At 41.1% G+C, this 26,249-nt stretch overlaps 2 protein-coding genes across 2 annotated transcripts; both read right to left on the bottom strand.

Annotated features, from left to right (window-relative positions):
- Positions 1 to 11,272: 11,272 nt before the first annotated feature.
- Positions 11,273 to 13,706, bottom strand: LOC105904974 (H-2 class II histocompatibility antigen, I-E beta chain-like). The gene is made up of 5 exons (XM_031570154.1): positions 13,600 to 13,706; positions 13,020 to 13,301; positions 11,991 to 12,272; positions 11,538 to 11,651; positions 11,273 to 11,299 (listed from the first exon to the last, which is right to left on the bottom strand). Exons 1-5 carry the CDS (start codon positions 13,658 to 13,660, stop codon positions 11,274 to 11,276), a joined length of 765 nt encoding a protein of 254 aa, XP_031426014.1. The 5' UTR covers positions 13,661 to 13,706; the 3' UTR covers position 11,273.
- A 3,922-nt stretch (positions 13,707 to 17,628) lies between these two features.
- Positions 17,629 to 25,007, bottom strand: LOC105899494 (H-2 class II histocompatibility antigen, A-K alpha chain-like). The gene is made up of 4 exons (XM_031571170.1): positions 24,986 to 25,007; positions 18,747 to 18,995; positions 18,244 to 18,528; positions 17,629 to 17,981 (listed from the first exon to the last, which is right to left on the bottom strand). Exons 1-4 carry the CDS (start codon positions 25,005 to 25,007, stop codon positions 17,860 to 17,862), a joined length of 678 nt encoding a protein of 225 aa, XP_031427030.1. The 3' UTR covers positions 17,629 to 17,859.
- Between the last annotated feature and the right edge of the window lie 1,242 nt (positions 25,008 to 26,249).

Genomic DNA, 26,249 nt, shown 5'->3' with positions numbered 1-26,249 from the left:
CCGTCAATCCTGAAATGGGAAGTGAACTGACCAAGAAGGATGGCAATGCCGGGTTCAATAATGATCATTCTACAATCTATAGATACATTATTCATTATTGTTATTATTATACCAGTATAACAGGGTTTGAGATGCATTAACCCATTTATTGGTATCTAGGAAAATCATGGTAAAACAACTAAAGAAAACTCTAAACTGCTCAAGCGGTTCACATACTTTCAAGCAGCACTCTATACTATATGTCAATATGACATAGTTTTGTTACTTATGGCAGTTCCTCTGTTGCAGCTGATTATGAGGGTGGATCTAGTCCAGATTTTGTCTTCCCCCAAAGAAGGAGAAAATTCCTGTTCATAACAGCGTTATATGTATGTCAATCCTTTAATGGGAAGTGAACTAAAGTGAATATTGATCGTTCTATAATCTATAGATATATTATTCATTATTATTATATCAGTATAACAGGGTTTGAGATGCATTAACCCATTTATTGGTATCTACAGTAACAAGTGTCATTGAGGTCCCCCCTGTTATGTACATCAGCGCCCCCTGGTGGCAATGCTGTGGTTGAGAGAGTGGCAGTAGTATTAGGCCTAATTATCCTCTCTGTGGTTGAGGGAGTGGCAGTAGTATTAGGCCTCGTTATCCTCTCTGTGGTTGAGGGAGTGGCAGTAGTATTAGGCCTCGTTATCCTCTCTGTGGTTGAGGGAGTGGCAGTAGTATTAGGCCTCGTTATCCTCTCTGTGGTTGAGGGAGTGGCAGTAGTATTAGGCCTCATTATCCTCTCTGTGGTTGAGGGAGTGGCAGTAGTATTAGGCCTTGTTTTCCACTCGTGCGCATAAAGCGGCCTACCACTCCTCCCTCTGGCTCTCTGTCATTCTCATTTTGCACATTTGACACTACACACACACACACACACATACACGCACTCAAACACACGCACACACACACACACAAACAAACACACACACACACCCAGCTCACAGATCTATTATTCCCCCCTAGATATTTGTTTCTTTATATTTTCCCTTCCAATAAATTCTTGTGTTCGCCTCGTGTTGTGTTGTGGCTGGAGCAGGTGGTACCACCCCAGTAAAGCAGGAAGCTCTGGACATGTCAGAATGCTGCACTCTCCTTCTGCCAGTGCTATGATGAACCTACACCACATAGCCTAATAACAAGATGGTTATTACAAGTATATAAGAGGTACATGAGTTTTGGTCATTAGAAATGAACTACAGCATTGGCCTCATTATTTAATAGCCACAGCTTGTACACCAGACAGCCTAAGGACTAGACTCCAGAATCTACAGCTCAGAGTTTTGGCACAGTGGTCTGTATTCCGGAACATGAGAGAGCATGACGACGTCTTTAATAAATGTACTGTTAATAGTCTTAACATTCTGTATACTCGCCTTGTCCTAAGGGTTAAAGATGACCCGTCCTCACTCAACCTCTAAAATAAAGCGGCCTTATTGAATTTTAAACCCTAAATCTATCTCATTCATGACAAACATGACAAACTTGTGGAGGTTTGATATATTTTGTACTGTTTTGTGTGTGTGAGATTATAAGAATGCCAGAAGATTAGGTCAGTAGGCCGGTTAAAGATCTAATTTTCCTATTTCACAGTCAACCGAGAGCAAGAGTTATAAAAAAATCAATTTTTGTGTAAGATCCCTAACCACTAGGACAACAAATGTAATATCTTGTATCTGTGTATAACTGAACAGATTCATATATCTAGTGGTGAGATTATGCATTGGACCTGCTATTCACTGCAGCAGTGGACCAATTTAAAACTTAAAAAATGCCATAATCTGCGTAGTCGTTAAAGGAGATCCTTCATGAGGAAGGCAGTTGGTTGTGGTCATAAAGACAATAAAACTAACTGAAAATGAACCTGGAAAAGAACCCAAATCAGAAGGAGACCCTTAATGACGCAGCTAAACCTGTTCAGGAGAAAAGAGACTATCCAGAGGACAGTCTGGAGACAAAAGGTGACATCTTTTCTAATGTGCCACATATGTTTCTGTTGTTTTAAACACAATGTTTCCTGACCCACCAGAGTGAAGTAACTTTAAAAAAAGAAAGAGTGAAAATATCATGATTCATTGTCTTTACACATTGTCTCTTTATATTTGCATGATACTCAGGCATTGGCTCAATGACAGCATATGGGATGCAGCTAGACAAACTAACTTCACTGCTCTCTGCTCTCAGCCTGCATCAAACACTAAAGAGCTAATCAATGAACAATCAATCACAACAAAAGGTAAATAAAAAAATCTTAGCAAGAAGAATTTATAGTTAGAACTTAGAATTTATAGTTCACTATGATTGCCAGTAGATGGAGGCAAAAGTCTATGCAGTGGAGAAGACAAAATGCAGTTAAAAGAGTCAATATGGTTTATTTATTCAGCCTGACAACATGGACAGTTTAGGACTCCTGATTGTAACATACTGTTTTCTATAATGGTTTAATCACAGACACAAGGTAAGATCCACACTCTATAATCTTTAGACATGAGGGTATAATGGCATCACACTTTTCTCGGTCTTCCACTGTGTGTTCCACTGAATCCCACCACTTTTACCAATCTGTCTGTGTGACCTGGTTGACCTGACCTGACCACAATATTAGGCACTCATTCATACCCTGATCGTCTGGGTGGGCCTTGGGGCTGGGCAGGGGCGAGAGACAACAAGGCCAATCCCGGCATGGAGGTTACCCTGCCCATTTTGGTGGCGCGCCTCTCATCCCTCACTCCTGTGATGCTTTTCCATAGGGCCACTTGGTAGATAGGTAAACAGATGCTAGTGTGAGACAAAATTAAACCAAAACCTACATTGAGGGCACTTTAGAAAGGTGTACTTAAAGGTAAAAAAACCGAAACATACACCTAGAATCTAGGCCAACCCTTAAGGGACAATTAAGAACATCAGAAACCCATTGGTGGACTTTAAAAAAAAATAAAAATAGATACACACCCGCTCTGCCCCTGTCCTGCTTAGTTGGGCCTGGGGGCTGAGCGGGTGAGAGAGACAATGCCAGACACGGCAGGGAGGCTGTCCTGCCAGACCCGGTGGCGCACCTCTTAGTTCTCTCAATCCTGTGATGCTTTCCATGGACCACTTGGTAGATAAGTAAACAGATGCTAGTGTAAGACAAAATTACATAAACTAAACAAATCTAAACACATGTAATACCCCCCTAATCAACTAAACTGGACTAAAATCTAAATAATATATTAAATAATATTCCCTTACACCTAGCCAGGCAGCCCCTCTCCCTCTCTCTCTCGCTCTCTCTATCCCTCCCTCTCCTCTCATATCACATTGCTAATGCTTATAATAATACTGATAAAATGGCCATATTGCCTACTGTAAATCTACCACCCAAAGGTATCTCCTTATCTGTTTCTGAAATAAATGTCTACTAACAAAAATGTTCTCTCTCCCTTGTAGCATGTTCCAATTGCTGATGGAAGTGGAAACATTGCTCCTCACCCCCACTACTTCTCAACTACGAATATGGACAGCCAAACTCTACCCACTCACTCTGTTCTTTTTCTTTTTCTCCTAACCTAGACTATCTTCGCTATGGGACACTGCTGTAATCTCTCCACCCGGTCTACCCGTAGAAACCCTCTGCCAATTGCACCCACCGCCACCGCACTGCTGTACACTTACTCTACCTCATACCCTATGCTAGCATTTATATACAATATATAATATTGCCACCATCAACATGTTTCTCTGTTCCTACTCCCCTTACCCCTGTAACAGTAAACCTTTGAGCACAGTGTATACCCACTAAACTGGTCTTGTTTGTATCATGTATTTACCACCGGATGTCTGTATATATATTATGTACACCAATTGCAGGATATGTACAACACCTGTTGTTTCCCATCCCCTTCTGCCACACAACCCTCCCCCATCCCCCCTTCCTATCTCCACCCGGCCGACCTCAAGCAGATGGGTCCCCCCTTATGTGGCGTGGTTCTGCTTAAGGTTCCTTCTTGACTAACAGGGAGTTTTTTCTTGCCCGTGTTGCCAATGTGCTTGCACTAAGGGGGTTCAGGCTCTGGGCTCTGTAAAGCGCCTAGAGACAATTGTATTGTTATGGCGCTATATAAATAAAATTGAATTGAATTGAATAAGGTTGCTGTCATGCAGCTTCAGCAGCAGTTATATAGCGCTTTAGTGATGACATGATAGTAACACATAAGTCCTTTATTCAGGGTTCTCTTCTGCTGATACAGGGGCCACACCCTAGGGCCCTAACCCGCTGTTCCCACTGGACATCCTACAGCGGGCCAAACTTGACACATTTGTTGGGGTGTCAGAACTACTGTATGCTCTGCTGACATGAGTATACACACACGTTTAAGATCAGGCCTGTGATGAAGGTGCTGACTTAATAAGACCCACCCCAGACCTGTCCATGTGGCCCTCTTAAGGGCGTGTATGAGAATACTCATGAAAATAAATTAAATACATCAAAGAATAACTAGAGTAATAGCTGTGAAGTGAACATGAACAAGATGTTTCATTTGTATTTAAAAATAAATGTGTATGAAGACATTTGCCCCTTTGTGTTTGCTCTAGGGGGCTCTGGGCTCTGTTAAGCACCTTGAGACATGTTATTGTTTTGACCCTACATAGATCAAATTGAATTGAATTGATATGTATGAGTATCCAGTGATGAGAGGGGCTATATATATGTAATTCACTGAAATGAAATGACAATGTATGTATCTGTTTCCTTCTTTTGGCAAGAGACACAATGCCAAGCTGTCTGCCAAACCTTACCACAAGCACAGAGGTGGAAATACCAGACTAAATCGGAAAGTCCCTTCAATCCTTTGCCATGTTCATGAGTGAACCAATGGCATGAGTTGGGTGTTATGACATCTTCTGTTGCCAAGGAAAGGCCTCCACCACATTTCTACCGCATGTTTGATATATATAACGTTCTTCTTTATTACAGTCAAATTGCAGTTAACATTCATGGACTTTGTTTAGATAATCGCAGTGCATATGGAGTAAAGTATAGTCCTCTATTTTGGGGCCACAGGACTTTATCATTTGTATCTGACTGGAGGCTTAAAGGTGTATGTAAACATCCCAGGTGTATGGGTCCCGTGAGAGGGGACAAGTACTACATACATTATCATGCAGGTTTGGGGGCCAAGACGATCTTCTCCCATGGGGGCCAAAATCAATAGCGCTGCCCTTGCCCAGGGGTCCTAAGCAGGCTTGAAGTCATAGGCCTCATTTACTCAGTAGTGTTTGCCAGGCATAACATGCAATGTTTCTGTGTACTGATGTGTTAGTCACAGAGAGTATCAGAGCAACAGTATTCTGTATATGTGTCCACATGTTCATTCAGCACATCCTGTTAAGTGACTTGCTGGACAGGTTGTGTTTTCAGTTTGGCTGTTATATGAAATACAGGAACTTCACTATGAGCTGAATGTCAGGGCTTCAAGTTCAGCTTGTGTGGCTGAACACACAAAAGGACCTTTCTCTCCAACTGTACCTGTATCTAGAGACCACACAAACAGGTAAAAAAAAATCATCCTCAGTACCACACCCCTGTTCTGGTATTTGCGCCTGCACTCATTATCATGTGATTCTGATCTTTTTAGAGTAAATACATCTCTCCAGGTGTCCATTTACTTTGTCATGAGTGTCACATCAGCAAGTCTTCCACTGTTTGGCTGCCCACCCAGCGGGAAAGTGTTTGACTCAGCAATAACAAAGCTTCTCAAAATGGCGTCAGGCTTGTGGATGTGACACGCCACGCTGACCAAATGCTGTTTATCGACACGCTCAGTGCAAAGCACTTTCAGCTAAAAAAAAAATTCCTTTCATTTTACTGACTTCTGTGTGCATCCATTAGGCAATGAACTTCTACAAAATGGCTGAAAACTGTCCAGGGCCTGAAATCGCTTGCAACTTTTAAATAAAAAATCGGATTGTTGCTCTCACACAGTGAAGCCAGGAGGCAACGTTTGGCTCACACTGACCATTTTGATCTTTGTGGTTTCAAAAGAGACTTTCCATCAGACCCTCTTCAAAGTTTACTTACTGGCTCTAAACCCATTTAAAAGCTGCACTTGTTGCTGTAATTGGAGAGACGTGAAAAGCAGATTGATGACTTGATTTGACCTGACAGGAACCAACGCAGACTGGGAACCTGACACTTCACTTCTGCATTGGGCATAGTGTTACATAAGGCTCTCCTCACGCCAGCACTGACATGTTTGATACCAGTAAAACCCAATCAAGAACAGCTGAGAGCTGACCGGAATAAACAAAATTATTCCTATTCAGTTCCTCTCTCAAGTAAAGCCAGTGCTCTCTCTCTATATATATGTATATATATATAATATATTATATGTATACTTATCACCAGACCATAAAGCATCAAATGTATTACCTCAATGACATTACTGACAAAGCAAAATGATTATTTTTTCAAATTGTCCAGGGAAATTGTGTACTATATATTATAATTCATTGGAGGATAAAGTTATCTAAGCATTTAGGGCCCTTTTTTCATGTGTGTAACGTTGTCGCTCACAGTATTAATGTGAGGAAGAGGAAACACCAGAGTCAGACGGGGTGAAAGGAAGAACTAGAGGAGAAACAATAACGTCTTCTGAGGGATAAAAGGTCAAAGTGTGCCAGGTGTGAAGGTCATTAGTGAAGGTCGTTTGATCTTTTTCCACATCCCATAGAAAGCTCAGGTTCAAGTCCCCTGCTCCTCTCAGACATTATTCCACTAAGCATGTGTGGATTAGAGAGATTGGCTGCAGCAGTGTCATCATCTCTTACCAGAGGAGGGGTCTGTCTGTCTGCCTGCCTGCCTGCCTGCCTGCCTGCCTGCCTGCCTGTCTGTCTGTCTGTCTGTCTGCCTGTCTGTCTTACTAATGGGAGTGTATTCTGCTTTATCATTAAAACCAAACAGAAGACAGATTTGAGAAGCACCAGAACCTCACCAATGTAATGGGAATGTTACCCTCAAGAGCTCCTCCTGAAGGAGCAGACCAGAAGACACATTCAGGGTCATAACAGGACCTCTCACTCCCACAGAACACACAATACGTCCATCACACATGATCAAAAGGTCTTGGGGACAGGAAGTGATTCTGCTCAAACATAGTATTACAACAGCAGATGCTCAAGGATCAATCTGGCATTGACAGGCTCTTTATTAGTGTATGTGATCATTGGCGAGATCTTTATTAGTGTATGTGATCATTGACTTTAATGTAAGTTTGAGTTTTTATTGTTTTTTATTCAGAACTTTTCTTACAATCACCTGCCTGGTCATTTTTCTTGCTCATTTTCATCAAAGCCTGAAAAGCAAAACAGCAGAGTGAGGAGTTTCAAATAATGACCATAGAAGCTGCTTGGCTCCTGGGTAACCAGTCAAAGCAACTCCAGGCACAGGTAACCAGCAAACACAGACAGAAAGGAAGCTTGAGGATCACATGGTTGACCTGAGATGAACTAAACAACATGGTTTGTCTCTCTCGTATTACTGTTTGGTGTCTTTGGGAAAGAAAAGCCATCTCCTTTTTCCTCAATTTCTGTCTCAGCTGACCTCGATCTGATAGATGTACCTACATTGAACAAGTTCTGCTCAAGGTATCCTCTGATGAATATCAGGATCTTGCTCTATGTGTGATCATTTGAGTAATTATTTCATTCTGCGCTTTAAGACAACTAAAAGAGCTTCAGGAATTGAATCTGTTTCTGGTATTCACTTCCTGGTGAGCAGCTGCTGTAGCCAAAGTAGAGGCCCAAAACACAGACCACAGACCCCAGACCTGCTCCTATTCCTGTGTTTACTGACAGAGTCGCTGCAACCTGCAGACAGCTTCCTGCATCCAACTCTGTTTAATGACATCTCTAAATTCATATCCTTGTGTGTTACAGCATATTTAGAAGTGCATCACAATCATGGATCATAGTCAGTCTGGCATTCTCTGGCCATGAGGATTAAGACATGAGAGTATGGAGACTGAGCTGCTGTATCATGTTTGATTTGATGTTGTGGATGAAGTCAGTAAAAGTACAGATATCTTCCCACACCTTTAGGCCCAAATCATAGCATTACTAGTTACTAACACAAGGCCTGAAGGTGCAGGTATAACAAGATGTCTGGTATGAAAACTGAAGACATAAGTGACACGAGTTCTCTTTTTTTTCATTTTAGAATTATCGCGCAATTATACCACATCACAATGTCGACATACACACACACACACACACACACTTACGTCCATGGCTTTATAAGATGTTTTCTTTGTGAGAACAACTCTCCAGTAATTATTTATTGTTAACCAAACACATTCCCCTCATTCCCATTTCTTGGGAATAATATTGGTCTTATCAGAAACGAGCTCCAATACCTGGAGGTAACTAAGCTCTTCTAAACTGAGGGGGTAGTGAGGTGGCTTCTCTGTTACACACACCATATAATACATGTGCAGCTCACTGATGGGGTCTATGATGCTATAAAGTCATCTAGAAAGCTCCATATGAATGTACTTGTTCATAGATAGCATCCAGCAGCTTTAGACCTGATGTGATCTGTGTGCACTGCATGCCTTGTGTCCAGGGAGAACTCCTATCAAAACCTATAGGATTTAGGCAGACCTATAGGATTTAGGTGGTATTGTTTATTTCTCTTCCTTTATGTCCTCTGAGATTAATAGAACTTATGCAACACAGGATGCAGTTCCCAGTGGTGTCCAGCTGAGCAGCCCATGGTGCAGGTCACAAGGCTCAGGGACATTGAGCGGTCGACCAATCCTTGACCTGTCAATCACCTCATCCCTTCACCGCTACAAAAACTGGACCTGTCTCTGATCGCTATTGGTCAGAAGGAGTTGGAGCTGGAGAAGCATTGTCGGGTTTTCTTTCAATACAGAGTGTGGTGGACAATTCATTGCAGGTCTTGGGTACTCTGCATATTTCACTGTTGCTGTGAGTCCGTGAGACAAAACATGGCACACGGTATCATCTCTCAACACCAGATGAGTGGCATGTTTATGGGTGTGTGTAAATACACCATCATTGGGAACTCAGTATCTGTCTCAGACAAGCTGTGGTGATTGTCACCAACTAGAAGAGCACAACATCAGTTAATTCAGACTCCAGAGGTCACAAGTTCAGATTCAGAAACAGACTCCTCTCCAACAAACACTTCTCCGGCTTAACTTAATATTTCAAGATCATGCTGGACTGATTTCATGGATGTCTTAAGAGCTGTAGATTGTGCATCATCCTCATCACTGTCATCACACAGTAGTGGCACGGTGGCTCAGTTGCTTGCACTGCTTGCACTGCCGCCTCACAGCAAGAAGGTCATGGGTTTGATTCCCGCATGGGGCGCTGATGGCTCTGGGGGGCAGGTCCTCCCCAGGGTGCACAGTGCTCAGGTGGGCTATCTCTTGGGCCTTTCTGTGTGGAGTTTGCATGTTCTCCCCGTGTTCACAAGGGGTTTCCTCCACTAAGGACTCCAACAGAAAAAACATGCAAAATAACAGAACACATGTCCATCCCTGACCAAAGATGGACAGTTCACTTCACTTGGTCCCCGGGCGCTACAAGCTGCCCACTGCTCCTGGGGGGTCCTTGAGGAAGGACGGTCCAGGATGGGAAAAAGCAGAAATTAAATTCACCGCGACCTCAGGCCTACCTGCGTGTGTGTGTGTGTGTGTCCTGTGTCGCCTCCATATATGCACGTGTGTGTTCCAGTGTGTCGTGTGTGCCATTAAAAAACCTGACAAAGGTCTTAATTATAATTATCACAATCATGATCACCATCATCATCATCATCATCATCACCGTCATCACAATCATCATCATCATCGTCACCTTGATAATTCTTACAATATATAATTTAGTTAATATTAAATGAGGATACATCCAACTGTATCATTTGGCTCATTTGTATGCAATACTCATAAGAGTCCAGTAAGGGGTGCCAAAGGACCTATGATTGTCACTCACACAGACTTCAGTGAGAGCATTCTTGGACAAAGTGTTGGACTGAGGCCTGTCACAAATTCCCAGAGCAGGTGGAGTCTCATGTGAATTATACTTTGATGATGTGCTGCTTAATTTAAATACATTTTACAATAATAGATCATTAGAGTCTAAGTACTGATATGATGACAGATTTACTGGGTTCAGAACAGTTAATTCAGTAAACTGAGGTTATTCATGCATTAAAGTCATGATGGCAGTCTCTTTAAGATATGGATAGAGAAACACAAATAAAACTACACAAACTACATAACTGAAATATGCTTGACTTTAAAAGTTTAAAAATATACAATATAAGATTACGAAATGTTGCTTCAAACATTCTTCAACAGTCATGATTAACCACACACACACATACACAAATACACACACATACACACAGAGAGAGAGAGAGTTAGATAAATAGACAGAGACATAACAGTTTTTTTTCCAAACTTTATTGTTAGAAAGAAAGTTTTCATATTGTGGTTGATTATATGTGACTGAAACGAATTATTGACAGAAGTGACATAACGTCATGAACAAAGATCGACAGAAAACCTCAGGAGGGAATTATTTAACTGCAAGCACTGAGATGTTCCAGCAGAGGGAGCCAAATCCACACTAGTGAGACTAGGCACACTATAAACTCTCCAATCACTAAGACTGTAGGAGAAATTAGTTTAAATAAACTTCTTTGTTATTTCAGTTATCACCAGTGTTCGATACAGGACAAACATGTTAGGAAATAAATATCAAAGCATTGTTTTCCCTTCCTCTGCAAAAAAACAAACAAAACAAAACAACAACTATATTTTGGTTTTAAGATTCATGGGTATAAGTACCGGTAGTTCACATTTCTAAAGCAAGATTAAAAAAAAAGACAGGGAAAAACAGACAGCCATCTTGATTGTAACCATCCCTGATATTCATGATTGATTTCTTGATAGATGTATTGATTGAATGTCAGTTCAGCGTGCTGTGACAGACCTGTAAGAATATAACACTCAAAGGATTAAATCACTTTTTTATGATGTATAGGCATACCGAGAATTCATTCCATACAGTGATACAGAAATAGCAAGTACTACTAAATATTATTATATTATATTATATTTATTGTATTATAAATAGAGGATAAGCCTTCCTTTCAGATTTCTTATTCTGAGATAAACTGTTAAATAAAAGTGTAGAAATGTCTCATAAACTGATGACTTACTCTAACCACTGGGTACCAAGATCCGCCCTGTTAGAAAATAAATCATTAAAATTAGACCATCATACAAAACACTTTGGTGACATGACAAAATCTATGAAAAATAGTCTAGTTTACCAGCGCTGCTTTATATCCAATAACCAAATAAACTTTAACTAGTCTCTATGTCATGAGTGTCTAAGGTCATCCATTATGCAGTGTCATATGTTAGCATATTCTATCCTGACTGCTGGATGCATGTTGGTTGTTGGTCATGCACACTACAGACCTCTGGACTTTGTCTTGTAGTAGATGAACCCAGCAGCAGTGACGATTAACCCCAGCACCAGTGCTGCAGCTCCAATGGCAATCTTATTCCTCTCAGGTTCAGGCATGGAGGGGTCTGTGAAAACGTCAAATCACGTCACGCATGATGTGTGAGGTCATAGTACAATGTCAACATGTGTTTGAATATAGAGACACTGGGACCAGAAGAGCATCTTGGCCCTGTGGAAGCAGTTTAAATTGGAGCAGTCTAACCTGAATACAACTATGCAAGGCATGCATTAACTATAAGACTAAAAGCAGCTATATCGTGTGCAATACTAGGGCTAATGCTACATGTAGCCTGCAGGTCGTCACATGTGTCTTAGCTGCAGTGCGCATGTATATTATTAACTACACCTGATACAGCATGAGAGTACAAGTGAGGTCTGCATCAGACAGGAGTCAGTGTTCTCACCCCAGGTGATCTCCAGAGGCTCCCTGAGGCTGGCGTGCTCCACCACACAGGAGATCTTCTCTCCAGCTTTGGGGGTGAACTCCAGGTGGGAGTGGGTCTGGTAGTACCAGTCTCCATCCGCCAGCTCCTCACTAGATACCACATCACCGGTCACCTCCCGGCCATCTCTGTGCCAGGTCACACGGATCATCTTTGGGTAGAAGTCGTACGCGCTGCACACCAGCATGGCAGGATGACCACCAGTGGAGGCCTTCCCCATAGTCAGTCTCACCTCTGGCTCAACTGCAAGACATAGTCCTCTGCATTATGTTTATGCACACACAGGGAATGAAATAAGTGTTGACATCACGTATATCATCCATCATTTGGTATTTTAAAATCAGTTATAATTTAGAAATAGCAACAATGAACTCGGATACTAAACTAATGAAATGGATTCAGTGCATTGACGTCATACATTGAATACATTGAGTAAAAACTCATGATCACTTTACATTACATTTATTCTGCACAGTTTGAGTGACATTAGGATGATATATCTATATCTAGTATCTATCTATCTATCTATCTATCTATCTCTCTCTCTCTCTCTCTCTCTCTCTATATATATATATGACATGACAAAATCTATGAAATATATATATAGAGAGAGAGAGAGAGATATTGTACTTTTTGTACTCAGAATAAAAACCTTCCACCCCTACAAATGTCATGATAAATGAGGATTTTGCAATTTTCTCCTTCATTAGGTGCATCAGATACATCTATAGACATACACAATGAGAATACATATACATGTACAAATAAATACACGTATGATAACTGTACTGTTCTGATTTTTCAAAAAAATCAATATATTTAAAATATATTTTTTTTATTTTCTGTTCTTTCTATGATATGTATGGTAGGTCTGGAGACAGTTTAACTAAAGACAACAAAAAGAGCATTTGCCCTTTAACCTAGTCTGATGAGCATGGTCTGTGTAAACTGATTTCCCTTCTTAGAGGCTTCATTTGACTCTTTACTCACCTTTCTTTGTCAGTATGGCATTGATGAAAGTCGGGGCATTGCCTTTGCAGTATCTGTCCTTCTCACCCCGTTCCTGTGCCAGAAGTGCTGAATTGTTGTTCTTTAGCTCTGCATTATACACTCCATACGCAGTGTATCCCACATGCTTCCCCACAGTGCTGTTGAACCGTATGTATTCAGCCTTGTTAAACCAGTAAGACCTAATGTACTCCATATCACTCAGGTCCCCGGAGCTGAAGCGGCACTGAACCACATTATACTCGTAATATCCATTAAATGCATCTGCAGATGAAAACACCATTAGCAGTCTATCTCTCCTGTAATATGATCAGCAGTCATTCTCACATTTGGTCAAACTACACATGAAGAGTTTCTGCTTATACGCCTGAACACTTTTGACACTGATATGACATTTATTAGAATCTATATGACATGTTCTGTGTCAGTGTGTCATGTTGAGAGACGTATAGGTAGAGGACATGTACAGTGAAAGGCATCAAGCTTGCTTTGAAAATGACTGACTTACTGTTGTATACGACTACATGTAGGTGTGTACAGAAATAAACAGTAATGAACTTACCCACTCCCAAAAGAGTGGAGAGAATGATCACCCCAGAAATCAAATGTTGTGATGAGGACATTCTGCTGCCGTCTGAGAGAACTAGAGGAAGACACAGAGTATTGAGAGTGGCACATGTGGAAATGGACCAATCAGTGTTGAGCATAGGGACGGTCAGGTGTTCCTATGCAGAGCTTGATTTGAATGGGCTGTGTGTGTGTGTGTGTGTGTGTGTGTGTGTGTGTGTGTGTGTGTGTGTGTGTGTGTGTGTGTGTGTGTATATACACAAGGTGTTTTTTTTTTGTTATGAGTGATGTGCAAAGCTTACACAAACAGCCTTTTTATCAATAACTGGAAGAAAAAATGAAACCTCCAGAGAAAACTAATGAAAAAGAGAGAAATAATTTATAAGCAAGCAAGCAATACAGCATACCTAATCAAGTAAATGACACCTGTGTAGGATACAAATGGAAAGGTATTTCTTGATAATAATGACATTAATGGTCTGTTATAGGTGAATGTGTGAAACACTGGAACAGCTGTAATGAAATCTTTTTATCTAATTGTTCAACCAACTCTGGGCAGTTTAACAGGAATCAGTTTACTTTGTGCTGTAACAATTTGACCTGTACTTAGACAATATTATACATGTGTGGAATGCCACCCTGTCTTATAGGTAAAAAGATGCAGATGATCTGATCTGTGTAGATGATCTGATCTGGAGAAAACAACAACTTCTCTGCTGACCTCCACTCAGTCTGGAGTCTCTAGTGGAGAGGGCTGTTACTGCACCTGCTCTTCTCTGGCAGTGGTTCCACTGTCATGTTTGGGTGAAGACATCTCAAGCCTGCTCTCATGGTGTTTCCTCAGTGTTTACCATCTCTCATGATGTTGTTCTACACCAGATCTGTAGAACACCACCCATACTCCAGCCCCTCACTCTTCTTCTCCTTACTTTATGCACCTTGGATGGATCGGCAGACCATGTCTTAATATAAACTATCCTATGAAATCATTCTGGCATTCCCTACTACTGTGCAGCAACCCTTTATTTGACACTGTGTAGCACATACAGCTTTCACAAAAGTATGGAGACTAAATTGACCATACTAAGAAGTGAAGGGGTCAGTGGGGTCAGAGTTCAGTACCCTGTGACCTCTTCTGTCACTCATCGTATGTTTTCTTCTCCCTTCATTTTCTGGAGTGTAATGCAGGGTGTGAATCTTCGGATTGTAAAAACACAGATGGCCTTCTAGTTGCAATTACTCATGAGGTGTGGGTTAGTTGTTAGATTGTACCTCTAACAACACTCCAGAACTGTATTGTTTCATTTGGTTGACTTCCTCACACCCCTGCTGGTGTTCTTATCTCTATCACCTGTCTCAGTTTTCTCCCTGTGCTTTTCCATACAAGGGTTAAACTAAGGGCAGGGTTCATTTGAATGGTCTCAGTTTGAGTAGTAGAGTGGTCTCCTGCAGCTGAATAGATTAGTTATAACATGATCTCAGAAACATGAGAATTCTGGTCTCTGTGGATTGTAGGTAATCCTCCTCTGGAGTAAACAAACCCCCTCTTTGGGTGACAACCCCCTCTATTTGTCTGTTTGACTGTGTGATCTGTATCATAAACACCACTGTCCATGTCATTAATTATTATACCAGATGTAGGACTAAATTAAATGGGTATTCAGGAGGACGATAGTCAAAGGACTTGGAGCCTCCCGCACTCTCTGTGTGTAGTCATCATCTTCTGAGCAGCCAGGTATGTTCATATGTTACATATGTTTCTTTTATGTAGTTATCTTTAGAGTATTCACTTTAGACTTGTTTGAATATGTAACTGTATTAGTAAATTGTAATTAAAAAATAAATTATCCACTGTTTAAACAAGAGAACGGTTTTTCTGCAATGACTGGCTAAGATTAGTTTCAAACCGAAAAGCAGTGATGCAAGTCTTGTGGTACCTGGCAGAACTGTTATATTGTATTATACAGCGGTGGATAGACATCCAGCCTCTGCACTGGATCGAATGGTTATACTGAGATCGTACAGCAGCCCGGCACTCTGTCCCTGAATCAGTTCAGTCTAACATGCTGGTAAGCCCCGTAACAGCACTGTAGCCTCTGAGTTAGTCTCCAGAACTAGTAACAGTGTCCGTGGAATTTAATCCTGTTCCTAGAAGAAACCAGTTATTAAAAAGTAAGAGGGGTATTCGTCAAAACAGATTGCATGCATCCAAAGAAATGACCCTAGGTCAGCCTACCTAACGGGTAAGCAGTATAACATGATAAACCAGGAACTAAGGCTGAGTTCCTAATTGAATGGAGTCAGATGAATTATGTTTTACCAAGACAGGGTCCTTTAATAAATATTATATTTTAGTAAAGCGCAGAAAGTCGAACACACAAAAATCTTCAGCCACTCCCAGTTCTACCATTGGTTTGTTTCCTTACAGGAGCGTCGGCATTGGTATCCACCCAGAAGTCACTCTCACCTCACGTGTTGTATCCATTAACATAGACTTACCACTCACTGTTGTAGCCTATTTATCATAACTTATACTGACCTGCAGTTGCTGTAACATTAGACGTTTCATGAAGCTGTTTACTATGGTTTGTTAGTAATAACCCAAGTGTTTGTCTACCTGCTGGTTTCATGTGCGTTGTGACTTGCATTCACCAGCTTTTCTTATTTATCATCATTTCCTCTTTGTTAGCTTCCACTTCTGCCTCTTTGTCCCTAGTATTTAATTTGAACACAGAGACACATTAGTAGGTTATAGAGGTTATGGTCTAAATGTCATGCTGAGTCATGTTTACATGCACAACATGTACTGTAATAATTTAGTAAGGACATTGTTCTGTACAATTTAGAGTGAAGGGAAAGTCTTCCAATAATATCATCAGTATGAATGCTCCCTAGATGTGGAACCCATGAGTTTGGCATTGCTAAAACATTTACTTAGAAGTTGAGCATAGAGAGTAGTGAATCTGATATTTAAATCCAGGAAATAAAATATCGAGTAATAAACTATTAAGATGACTTTTTATACACCTTTGTATAGTCTCCTTCTGCCACACAACCTCCATCCCCCCTTCCTATCTCCACCCGGCCAACCTCAAGCAGATGGGTTCTGCTTAAGGTTCCTTCCTGATTAACAGGGAGTTTTTCCTTGCACCTGTCACCATTGTGCTTCCTGTAAGGGGGTCCAGGCACTGGACTCTGTTAAGCGCCTTGAGACAATTTAGATGTTTTGGCGCTATATAAATAAAATTGAATTAAAAAAAAATTCAATGAATTAATCTCAATGATTTTAAATGGATTTTGTTAGGTCATGATTTCAAATATATTCACTGATTCTTGTCTTCAGTTCATATAGTTATACCTTTATTGGCTTTATTTTCGTCCAGATTCAAATCACACATAATATTTCATAATGGCCCTGTTTCCCGTTCAGGGTTTAAATTAACCCAGGACGAGGCTAATTCTACTTAAATTAATCCACACTAAACAAATGGCTTCCTGAGACGTTGCTTAAATTCAGATGAATTATCTCTAGACTACAGAGTCTCACACTAAGGTGTTCCCCTTACTGAGTCACATGAAAGATTTGGCTGAAGCAAACTAATTATTTCATTATTATTTTCTTTGCACATACGGAAATGGTCATGAAAATATATGTCATCAAAATCATTCAGTGGGTTTCTCCTGTCTATAAGCAACCTACTCCCTGGTCTTGGTGGTGCTCTTTCATCATCATTGAAATAGTCAAGATAACCATTTTCCTCTATTGGCACCTGAATCTAAAGTTAAACCTGACTTTAAGGCTTCATTTACATCTGGATTCCCTCTAATCTTCCCTCTGGAAATCTGTTTATCAAGACTAGGGCAAGTCTGAGACTATTGTATTCCATGTCTGAGAAATTTAGGTTAAATAAATGATTTAGTCTATGACAAGGCTTAATCCCTGTTTAGGAAACTAGGCCAATATGTTTTAAGGAAACATCATAATTCAGTAGTAATCCACAGAATATGAATTAAAACTCCAAAGTAGAATCCATCAAAGCTTCATAAACATCAGAGAATATGAAAATCTACAGTAAACCAAAGTAAAAATAGGAGCACACACAGTGATTTACAGAGGGGTTATTGTGAAGTTTCATTCTTCCATTAAACTTCCATCATAAAGCCTGAGACAGAGAAACAGAGAATGTCAGGATTTCATTATCTACATTTCATTCATCTGATGGGAATGAATAGAAAGCCACATTAGAATGCAGTTTCAGTTGCACTGGTTTCCCTTGACGAGGAAGAACGTTCCGGTAGCCACTCCCAGCAGTCCCAGAGTCAGACCCACTCCACAGAACACTGAGGGACCAAGACTGGGCTCTGACACCTCAACATCTGAGGAAGACACAGATGCACGCACACTTCAACATCTGAAGAACACAATTTTTACAATTCAATATTGATATATAAATCATGATCTGTAATCTAAAGCCCACAACTACTTTTACTTCAGTAGAACACAATCCATTGGACAGGTGTAGGTGAATGGTGCAAATGTTGAATTGTCATTAAGGCATCTGGTGAGATATAACAATATGATAATATATGCAATATGAATACCCATCTGGATATGTAGCAATATGATGTAATGTTTTACCAAACTCTCTTGTCATGGGCCCCTCCAGTGCCTGGTGCTCCACAGTGCAGGTGTAGATGTCCCCCTCCTGAGGGGTGAACTTCAGGGTGAAGAACTGGTTGAAGGAGCCGTCGTTAACATTCACACGGAGCTGACTGCTGCTCACTCCCTGGGTCACGTTCTTGTTGTTCTTGGTCCACCTCACGGTGAGTCGGGGAGGGTAGAACCCAGTTATGAGACAGATGAGGGTGTTGTCAGTGCCCACCTTCACCTCATCTCTGGGGTAGATGGAGCTCATGGGGGGGGCTGGGGAGGACATAGAAGAGTGAAATGGTGTCCCCCTGACAGGAAGACTTTGCTGTAGAACACTCACTGATTTATCATCAATGACCAATGACAAACACACACACAAGAGATAAGAGATCATCAAACAGCTTTGTCCTTAAATATATCATATATTAGTACATGACCGGTGATTAAAACTGACTGAAGAAAATTAAATCAGTGACGTTATTTAGACTCACCCTCTGCCACTGCTGGACTTTTGTTTACTTTTATGTCTAGTTCCAAGTTATGTTTGCAGACTTGCTGGTCTGCAACTGCCGTCTCATATGTGCCTTCCTCATATGTAAACTGATCAGCAAACTCAGGCATTGTCATAAAGAATTTGCCCTTGGTGAAGTCTGCGTGGCCCATCTCTTCCCCATCCAGTCCATACATCTTCTCTCCATCTGAGTCTGTGCACCCGGTCAGAGCAATGTCCATATGTACAACTGGAACACACAACAACACACAGTTTTAAAACCCCGGCACAAGATGATACAATACATGTCAATATATGTATGTAATAGGGACACTTCATCCACACAACTCAGTAGAGGTATGATACATATGATTTCATTTTATCTCAGTAGCTCTTCACTAACCCTGAAATCAGCAAGGATGTTTATTAGGAGTAATTAATAAATTATCTCATTGTGATATTTTGCAGCCTATCCTCAGCGTACACATTATGATTTCCCCACTCCTATCACCATCAGTTATATCCATGGTGAACTGTAGTCATACAGGACTTTAATCTCACATTTCATTTCATTTGAGATGTGAATAAATCATGCCGCTACATTTTCTATGCAATATTGAACTTGTTGCTTAGAGTATATAATTCACAAATATAAGTGTTTTCTTTCCTCAGCATTCTCAATGTGAAAACCCCAGTGAACTTAAAAGAGGCAGTTTACTCACTCTTAGTCTCTGTGCAGATAATCCCGGAAAGGACCAGTAAAATCCATGTTAAAGTCATCTTTGGATGCAGGAACCGAAGGGGTCTCAGTGTTGAACAGAGAGTGAGCGCAAAGGGAAGACAAACTCTCTCAGACTACAGAGAAACTCAACTGAGACACACTCACCCAACAACCAATCAGATAATCAGGTTCCTCAGTGCATCATCTGTGTCCGGGAGAACACTCCTGTCAAATTTCAGTCTAGGATTTCTGTCAAGTCTTTAGTGAGTTAATGACAAACAATATATATCACTCTCTATTTTTCTAACTGATTATAATGAAACCACCCATTGTTTCTCACCGTCTGATTTGATCAAATGATTAATCAGAATTAAGGTTTCCAATTAGGCAGCAGTTTTCATGATATCAGTATAAACATGCTTTTTCATTTCTTATATGCATTAGCACTAACAAGGTATACATTTGATCAGTCTGTGCTCTCCCGTGGTATCTCTGTCATTCTCACTGTGTTCTATCCGGGCAGCATCAGAAGCGCATATCCAACAGCCCTGTCCATTTTACCCCAGAGGTCAACCTTTGACATACACACAGACTACATTTCAGACACCGAAAAGAGAGGCAATTGACGAACCATAGCTTTGTTTTATGTCTCAGTTGTACAGCATCTGAGTGTTAAGAACTATCAGGATACCTGTTGTTTATTACCAAATGTATATTATTACCTAATTCAGATTGACTTTGAAGGCAATTTGCTGACTGCAGTGTCAGGTTCTGATTTACAGTTAAGTAAAACAAACGGGAAAACAAACTGTAATGCAACTCCGTAAACCAAGAAAATGGTGACGTATCATTTGTATGTAACATGTGCATGATGGGTGTAATTGCCAACATTATGAATCAGCAAGCTAACATTTTGCAGATAATTTGCCTCAAAGGGATGTATATAAAGGGATAGCTTAAGAAGAAATGAACAGCACTGGTGTCTAGATGAAGGGCCACATAGCAGTCATTAATGCTGTGGTTCCCAGCCTATTCAGACTCCTGTGCCCACTTGGACATCAGTGCACAGACTCTTACAGAGATACGTATCTAGGATTTTGCCTCATACATACTGAAGCCAGACTCATAATGAACTAGAATGACTGACCACAGCAGATAGGTGACTTGACCAACCAAGAACCAAAGGAGGAATAAATCTTAATCTCTCCTCAGCAGGCAGACCAGTGCCTCTGTTTTGGTGAGGCACAGACACTGGAGCAGAGATAATCAGGCCGCGGAAAAGTCCCCAACACTCCTTAGACTCCTCCTCCTCCTCACAGTCCTATAGTGATGGTACCTGCCTAAGGATCTCTGTGTGAGGGAGAAAGAACATGAATATGAACCATTACATGGAGGGATGTAGCCAGGTTATCAAGGGGTTCTTTTCTGAAAGAGTGGGTTTAACAATAGTATTTGGGGGTTAAATGTGGGGTGAGGATTGTCCTGACAGAAATGTTTCATAGACCATTTTAGAGCAGATTACTGGAGGTTCTATGTTTGGGCAGTCATGTTGTTGTGTTTAGCACACATGGGATACAGGCAGCGCATGTTTTATTGTGGAGGAGGGCCTTTACAGACCCCAGGTACAACATGCGGCCCAGCCAGTTGTACTGTGAAGGAGGGCCTTTAGAGACACCAGGTACAACATGCAGTTGCTATGTAGGTCAGGTTAGGTTGCCCAGTATGAGTACTTGATTGTGACAGTGAAAGGATTGGCCGCTGGTTGGCCTGTGTGGGAAGTCTCCAAACAATAGTCCAAGGAATTTAACATCTTTTCTTTACTACATAATTAAAATCTCAATACACGACCATCAGTTGCTTGGGAACTGTAGGAGTTTAACTGATAGCAGGAGATGCTGACACCATGACTCAGACACTGAGGGCCTCATTTACTATTATTTGCGAGCGCAGTGTAATCAGCGCCTTTGCCAAGCCGCATACAGCGCACGCTGTGTTTCCGCCTTTTGCGTAGTATTTATCAAACCAGAACCTCGTCGGAGAATCAGCGCCTTACTCCACCCTCTAGTGTAATTAGCGCGCCGCTAAAAGAGGGGAGAATGGGCCTGTGTGTTCCTGCCACCATGGATGATGAGTTAGAATTAAAATGAGAGCTTTTGGTTCACAAGGTTACAGCAAACTTAGACCCCGTCCACACTAAATATAGAAACGCATAAAAATGTCTCTGTTTAGCCCTTCTGTCCACACTAAAACGGCGTATTCCGACACTGAAAACAATGCTTTTCAAAAAATCTTTGCTTTTTAAGGGTTGAACAGGACCGTACAGGTGCCTTTCCCTTCTGTTCAGTGCAGGTGCCTTAAATTCTGTGATTATTATGTAATCCTTTTTACACTGTGATGCCAGCGTTACTTTCTATCTAATGTTAGGAAGGGGACACTCTTTGTGAAGATGCGTTTTTTGTGGACAGGGACGTTTGGTTGCCATGGCACTGGGGGTAGCTTGCGCTCGAGAGGCTATAACGTCAAAATAAACATGGAAGGTGGAATGAATATGCTGCTTTGTCTCTACAATTTACTTAGTTTAGTTAATTTACTTCCTACTGCATACATTCTGTGACCAAAGCAAAGGGAAGAGATATAATGGTTCCATACTCCAAAACTTCAATCAGAAATAAGGTTTCCAATTAGGCAGCACTGAAGTTGATAACATGTCTTCTCTATTAGGATAAGACTTAAGTTCAAATGCAGGGTGTCTCAGACGACTACATTTTTTTTTAATGACGCCCAACTAGACTACAACAGTATTGAAAATAATTTTCAACAAACATCCTTTTTCATATCTTAGTGTCATATGCATTATAGTTAAATAAATACATCTAATATTAGTATCAGTATCATTTTCAACAAACATGCTTTTTCATTTCTTATATGCATTATAGTTATTTATTTAGTGTACAATTAATCCAGAGAGATCCTAAGCACTGACAAGGCTCCATGTGATCAGTATGTGCTCTCCCGTGGTATCAGTGTCATTTCCACCATGTTCTATCAGGGCAGCATCAACACATATCCAACAGCCCTGTCCATTTTACCACAGGGGTCAACCTTGACACAGACTGCATTTCAGAACTATCAGGATACCTGTTGTTTATTACCAAATGTATATTATTACCAAATTCAGTTTGACATTGAAGGCAATTTGCTTGCTGCAGTGTCTGATTTACAGTTAAGTATCAAACCTGCTCTAGAAATGGTATGTCTTGGGAGTCACATCAGAAAACTCACTTCACTGCTTCACACTGGCAGAGCCAGCTCCCCCAAACTGAAACATGGGACAGTTTAACCATTTAATCACCAACTGCATTCATAACACAAACTTTCATCCCTTATTAATGGGCAAAAGCTCAGACTGAGACATAATTACAAATCACACTGGTGAGCACAGGGGCTTATGTGTGACTGCACAGGAAAACAAACTGTAATGGAACTCTGTAAACCAAGAACATGCGCCCTGTTCGAAATGTCTTAAAATGCCTCCTTCCTTCCTTCCTTCCTTCCCTCCTTCCTATTAAGGGAGCAGGGACTGTTCGAAATGTCTTAAACTTTCTCTTCCGCTTTAATAAGATACCTTGAAATACGTCACATAACGGTCATTTTTCAAGAGAGCATATGAGCTGCCTTGATGTCTCGATGGCAGCAGCTATTACCCATAACTCTCTGCGCCATTCCCTAACCAGAGACAAATAAAAAAAAAAGATGGCGGATGAAATCGTCGAGTATTCAAGTATTCACCGATGTACGTTTCTTTGCTTTTTTTTTAAAGTTACAGAGAAATAAACAGTGTACTATGTAATTATGTCATGATTGATTAACAAAAATAGTCTGATTTCGTTAGCGATGTATCCGTTAGCCAGGTCGCTAACAGTAGCTGCTAGCTAGCAAATAAGCACACACAGCGCGATGTTGCTGTACATGCTATCTTAATAGACTGTTCGAAATCAACGTTTTTTGAGATATCTTCCCCCGAAAGGACCTGTCTCGTCAGACACCTGTCCATCAAGAGATCAAAGATTAAGACAGCTATCTAAGAATACAGTTGGACGTAATGTTTGCGACTTGAACATTGTAGCCCTGGCCTTATTCATGTCCTGAGAGGTCAGTCCATAGAGGTCACACGTCAATGTATTCTTTTTTTGAATTTAGTTTTTTGTATGCTTTAATTTTCCCAAGACCATACAGAGCACTGACTGTATCACACCCGGAAAATGGATGGAGACCTACAAGGGCGTCACACTTCTCCTGTCCAAGATGGCTGTGCAGTTTTGATAGATCTGTTATTTGGGACTCAATAAGGACATCAATAAGGCCAGGGCTATATTGTTGAAGTCGGGCAGATGGGTGAAAGAGCATGAATATGAATCATTACATGGAGGGATGTAGCCAGGTTATGATGGGGTTCTTTTCTGAAAGAGTGGATTTAAAATTTGGGGGTTAAATGTGGGGTGAGGATTGTCCTGACAGAAATGCTCCATAGACCATTGTAGTGCAGATTACTGGAGGTTCTATGGTTGGGCAGTCATGCTGTTGTGTTTAGCACTTGTGGGCTACAGGCAGCGCATGTTGTACTGGGAATGAGGGCCTTTACAGACCCCAGGTACAACATGCCGCCCAGCCAGTTGTTGTTGTTGTGTCCAGCTGCTTAAGTTGGGCAGTTGTTATGGGGGTCAGGTTAGGTTGCCCAGTATGACTACTTGCATGTGACAGTGAAAGGATTAGCCACTGATTGGCCACTGTGGGAAGTCTCCAAACAATAGTGCAAATAGTTTAAAATCTTTTCCTGTGTATAATTATATTTTATAATTACAATGTATAATCTCGATACACGACCATCAGTGCATTGCTTGGGAACTGTAGGAGTTTAACTGATAGCAGAAGATTCTGACACCATGACTCAGACACTGAGTGTTATGCAAAAGTCAGAGGCTTCAGCTTCTCACATTCCAAGCTTTATTTGGCATAGAGCCACACACCTCTGAGGTGGTTCATTAGGACACACACAATATACAGATTTTACTAGCTGGATCAAGGAGCAAGACCTGCTTAAAAGGTGCAACATTCTGCTGCCATAGATTTGACAAGAACCAGGGAAAATAATAATGTAACGTTTATGGAACTCTTAGTGGTTAAGCACCTTCATCCATATGTGGATGTCTGACTGAGAGGGTGCCAAAGTCAAGTTTTAGATTTCCGTTGGTCACAACACCATCCAACATGAGAGGCAATTTGTTTGTTTGTTTATTCATTTCTGTGACAGATGCATTCTCAGGTCTCTGATACTGGCTTCACCACTTTGTTATATTCCCATATGAAGATGAACTGAGAGTCACAGTGCTGAGTTCCCATCACAGCTCCACCTCAGAGTCATAACAAAGAGAAGCAGCTACTCAAGTTGAACCAGCCTGGAAAATCCCCACTGATTCCACTTCATGCACCAATCACAGGCACTGTAACAAGGCACTCACCTGTTGCCAGGTAGAAAGCCATTCGAATTTGTACATGTCTGTATTCGTGTTTGATAGGGTCGATGGGAGAATATGGAGGTCTGGCCAGGAGTATTCCTGCCATATATGCAGCAACTTATGTGTATATGTCCACACATCTGAGTGTGGATTTAGTTGCTTTGTGCCTAATTTGCATCTTTTAGCTGTTATGCTACTCAGCTCTGGAACCAATATCCTGATGAAATCAAGGGTGTCGTCTGAAGCCATTTCAAATCCAGACTTATAACCATACTGTTCTGAGATGCTGTTTGTTATCTGGTTTCAGGTACTCAATTCTTATTTTCTATGGGCTTTTAGCTGAATCATTCACTGTCCCTGCATCTATACGCAATCCCCAAAGGGTGTTTCAGAAACCCAAACTTTCCTTGCCAGTGGCGTAAGGTAGTTATGAAGGGCCCCAGTGCACACTATTTTAAGACAGAACCAGTGCACACTTTTATGACACACCCAGTGCACACTATTATGACAGACCCAGTGCACACTATTATGACAGACCCAGTGCACACTATTATGACAGACCCAGTGCACACTATTATGACAGACCCAGTGCACACTATTATGACAGACCCAGTGTCCCCTAGTTAATAGTTATTGTGTATATAATCAGAATTAGAATCAGAATCAGAATCAGAATTCTTTTAATGGCCAAGTATATTTACATATACAGGAAATTATCTTGGTGGTTGGTGCATAGGACATAAAACACATAACATAACAACAAAATAGCAAAAACAAGAATAAAAGACAAATACAGAATATTAAATAATTGTGAATTGGAATTGGCAAACCCAGAGTCAGTGTGATGCAGGGGGCTTGTTTGTGAGCACCACTGCCGTGGGGAAAAAACTGTTCAGGTGGCGCGAGGTTTTGGTCTTTATAGCCCGGAACCTTCTGCCAGATGGGAGTCTTTGGAATAGGTGGTGACCGGGATGGGAAGGATCAGCGATGATCTTGCATGCTCTCTTGCTGGTCCTGGAGTGGAACAGGTCTAGGAGAGACGGCAGGTCGCAGCCGATGACCTTCTCGGCTGACCGAATGATCCGCTGCAGTCTGCCTTTGTCCTTTGCAGTAGAGGCAGCGAACCAGATGGTAATTGATGAGGTGAGGATTGACTCAATGATGGTTGTGTAGAACTCGACAATACTGCACTGGGAAAGCAGAGAGGTCAGAGAGAAAGCTATCAGAACCACAGTGCTCACTGACACACAGTAATGTAAACACTCAT

The sequence above is a fragment of the Clupea harengus genome, chromosome 7 (genome assembly GCF_900700415.2).
Source record: "Clupea harengus chromosome 7, Ch_v2.0.2, whole genome shotgun sequence".
Taxonomy (NCBI): Eukaryota; Metazoa; Chordata; class Actinopteri; order Clupeiformes; family Clupeidae; genus Clupea; species Clupea harengus.
Note: the sequence above shows the minus strand (reverse complement) of the source record. Positions and strands in the feature narration are given on the sequence as shown.

Coding starts and splice junctions, on each gene's coding strand:
- LOC105899494 (XM_031571170.1), bottom strand. CDS start 25,007: ATGGCTTTCTACCTGGCAACAG. Junction 18,996..24,985: donor GGCTTTCTACCTGGCAACAG/GTGAGTGCCTTG, acceptor TGTGTGTTCCAG/TTGTACATATGGACATTGCT. Junction 17,982..18,243: donor GCCCATGACAAGAGAGTTTG/GTAAAACATTAC, acceptor TGTCTTCCTCAG/ATGTTGAGGTGTCAGAGCCC.
- LOC105904974 (XM_031570154.1), bottom strand. CDS start 13,660: ATGTCCTCATCACAACATTTGATTTCTGGGGTGATCATTCTCTCCACT. Junction 13,302..13,599: donor CTCCACTCTTTTGGGAGTGG/GTAAGTTCATTA, acceptor TTTCATCTGCAG/ATGCATTTAATGGATATTAC. Junction 12,273..13,019: donor TGCCATACTGACAAAGAAAG/GTGAGTAAAGAG, acceptor TATGTCTTGCAG/TTGAGCCAGAGGTGAGACTG.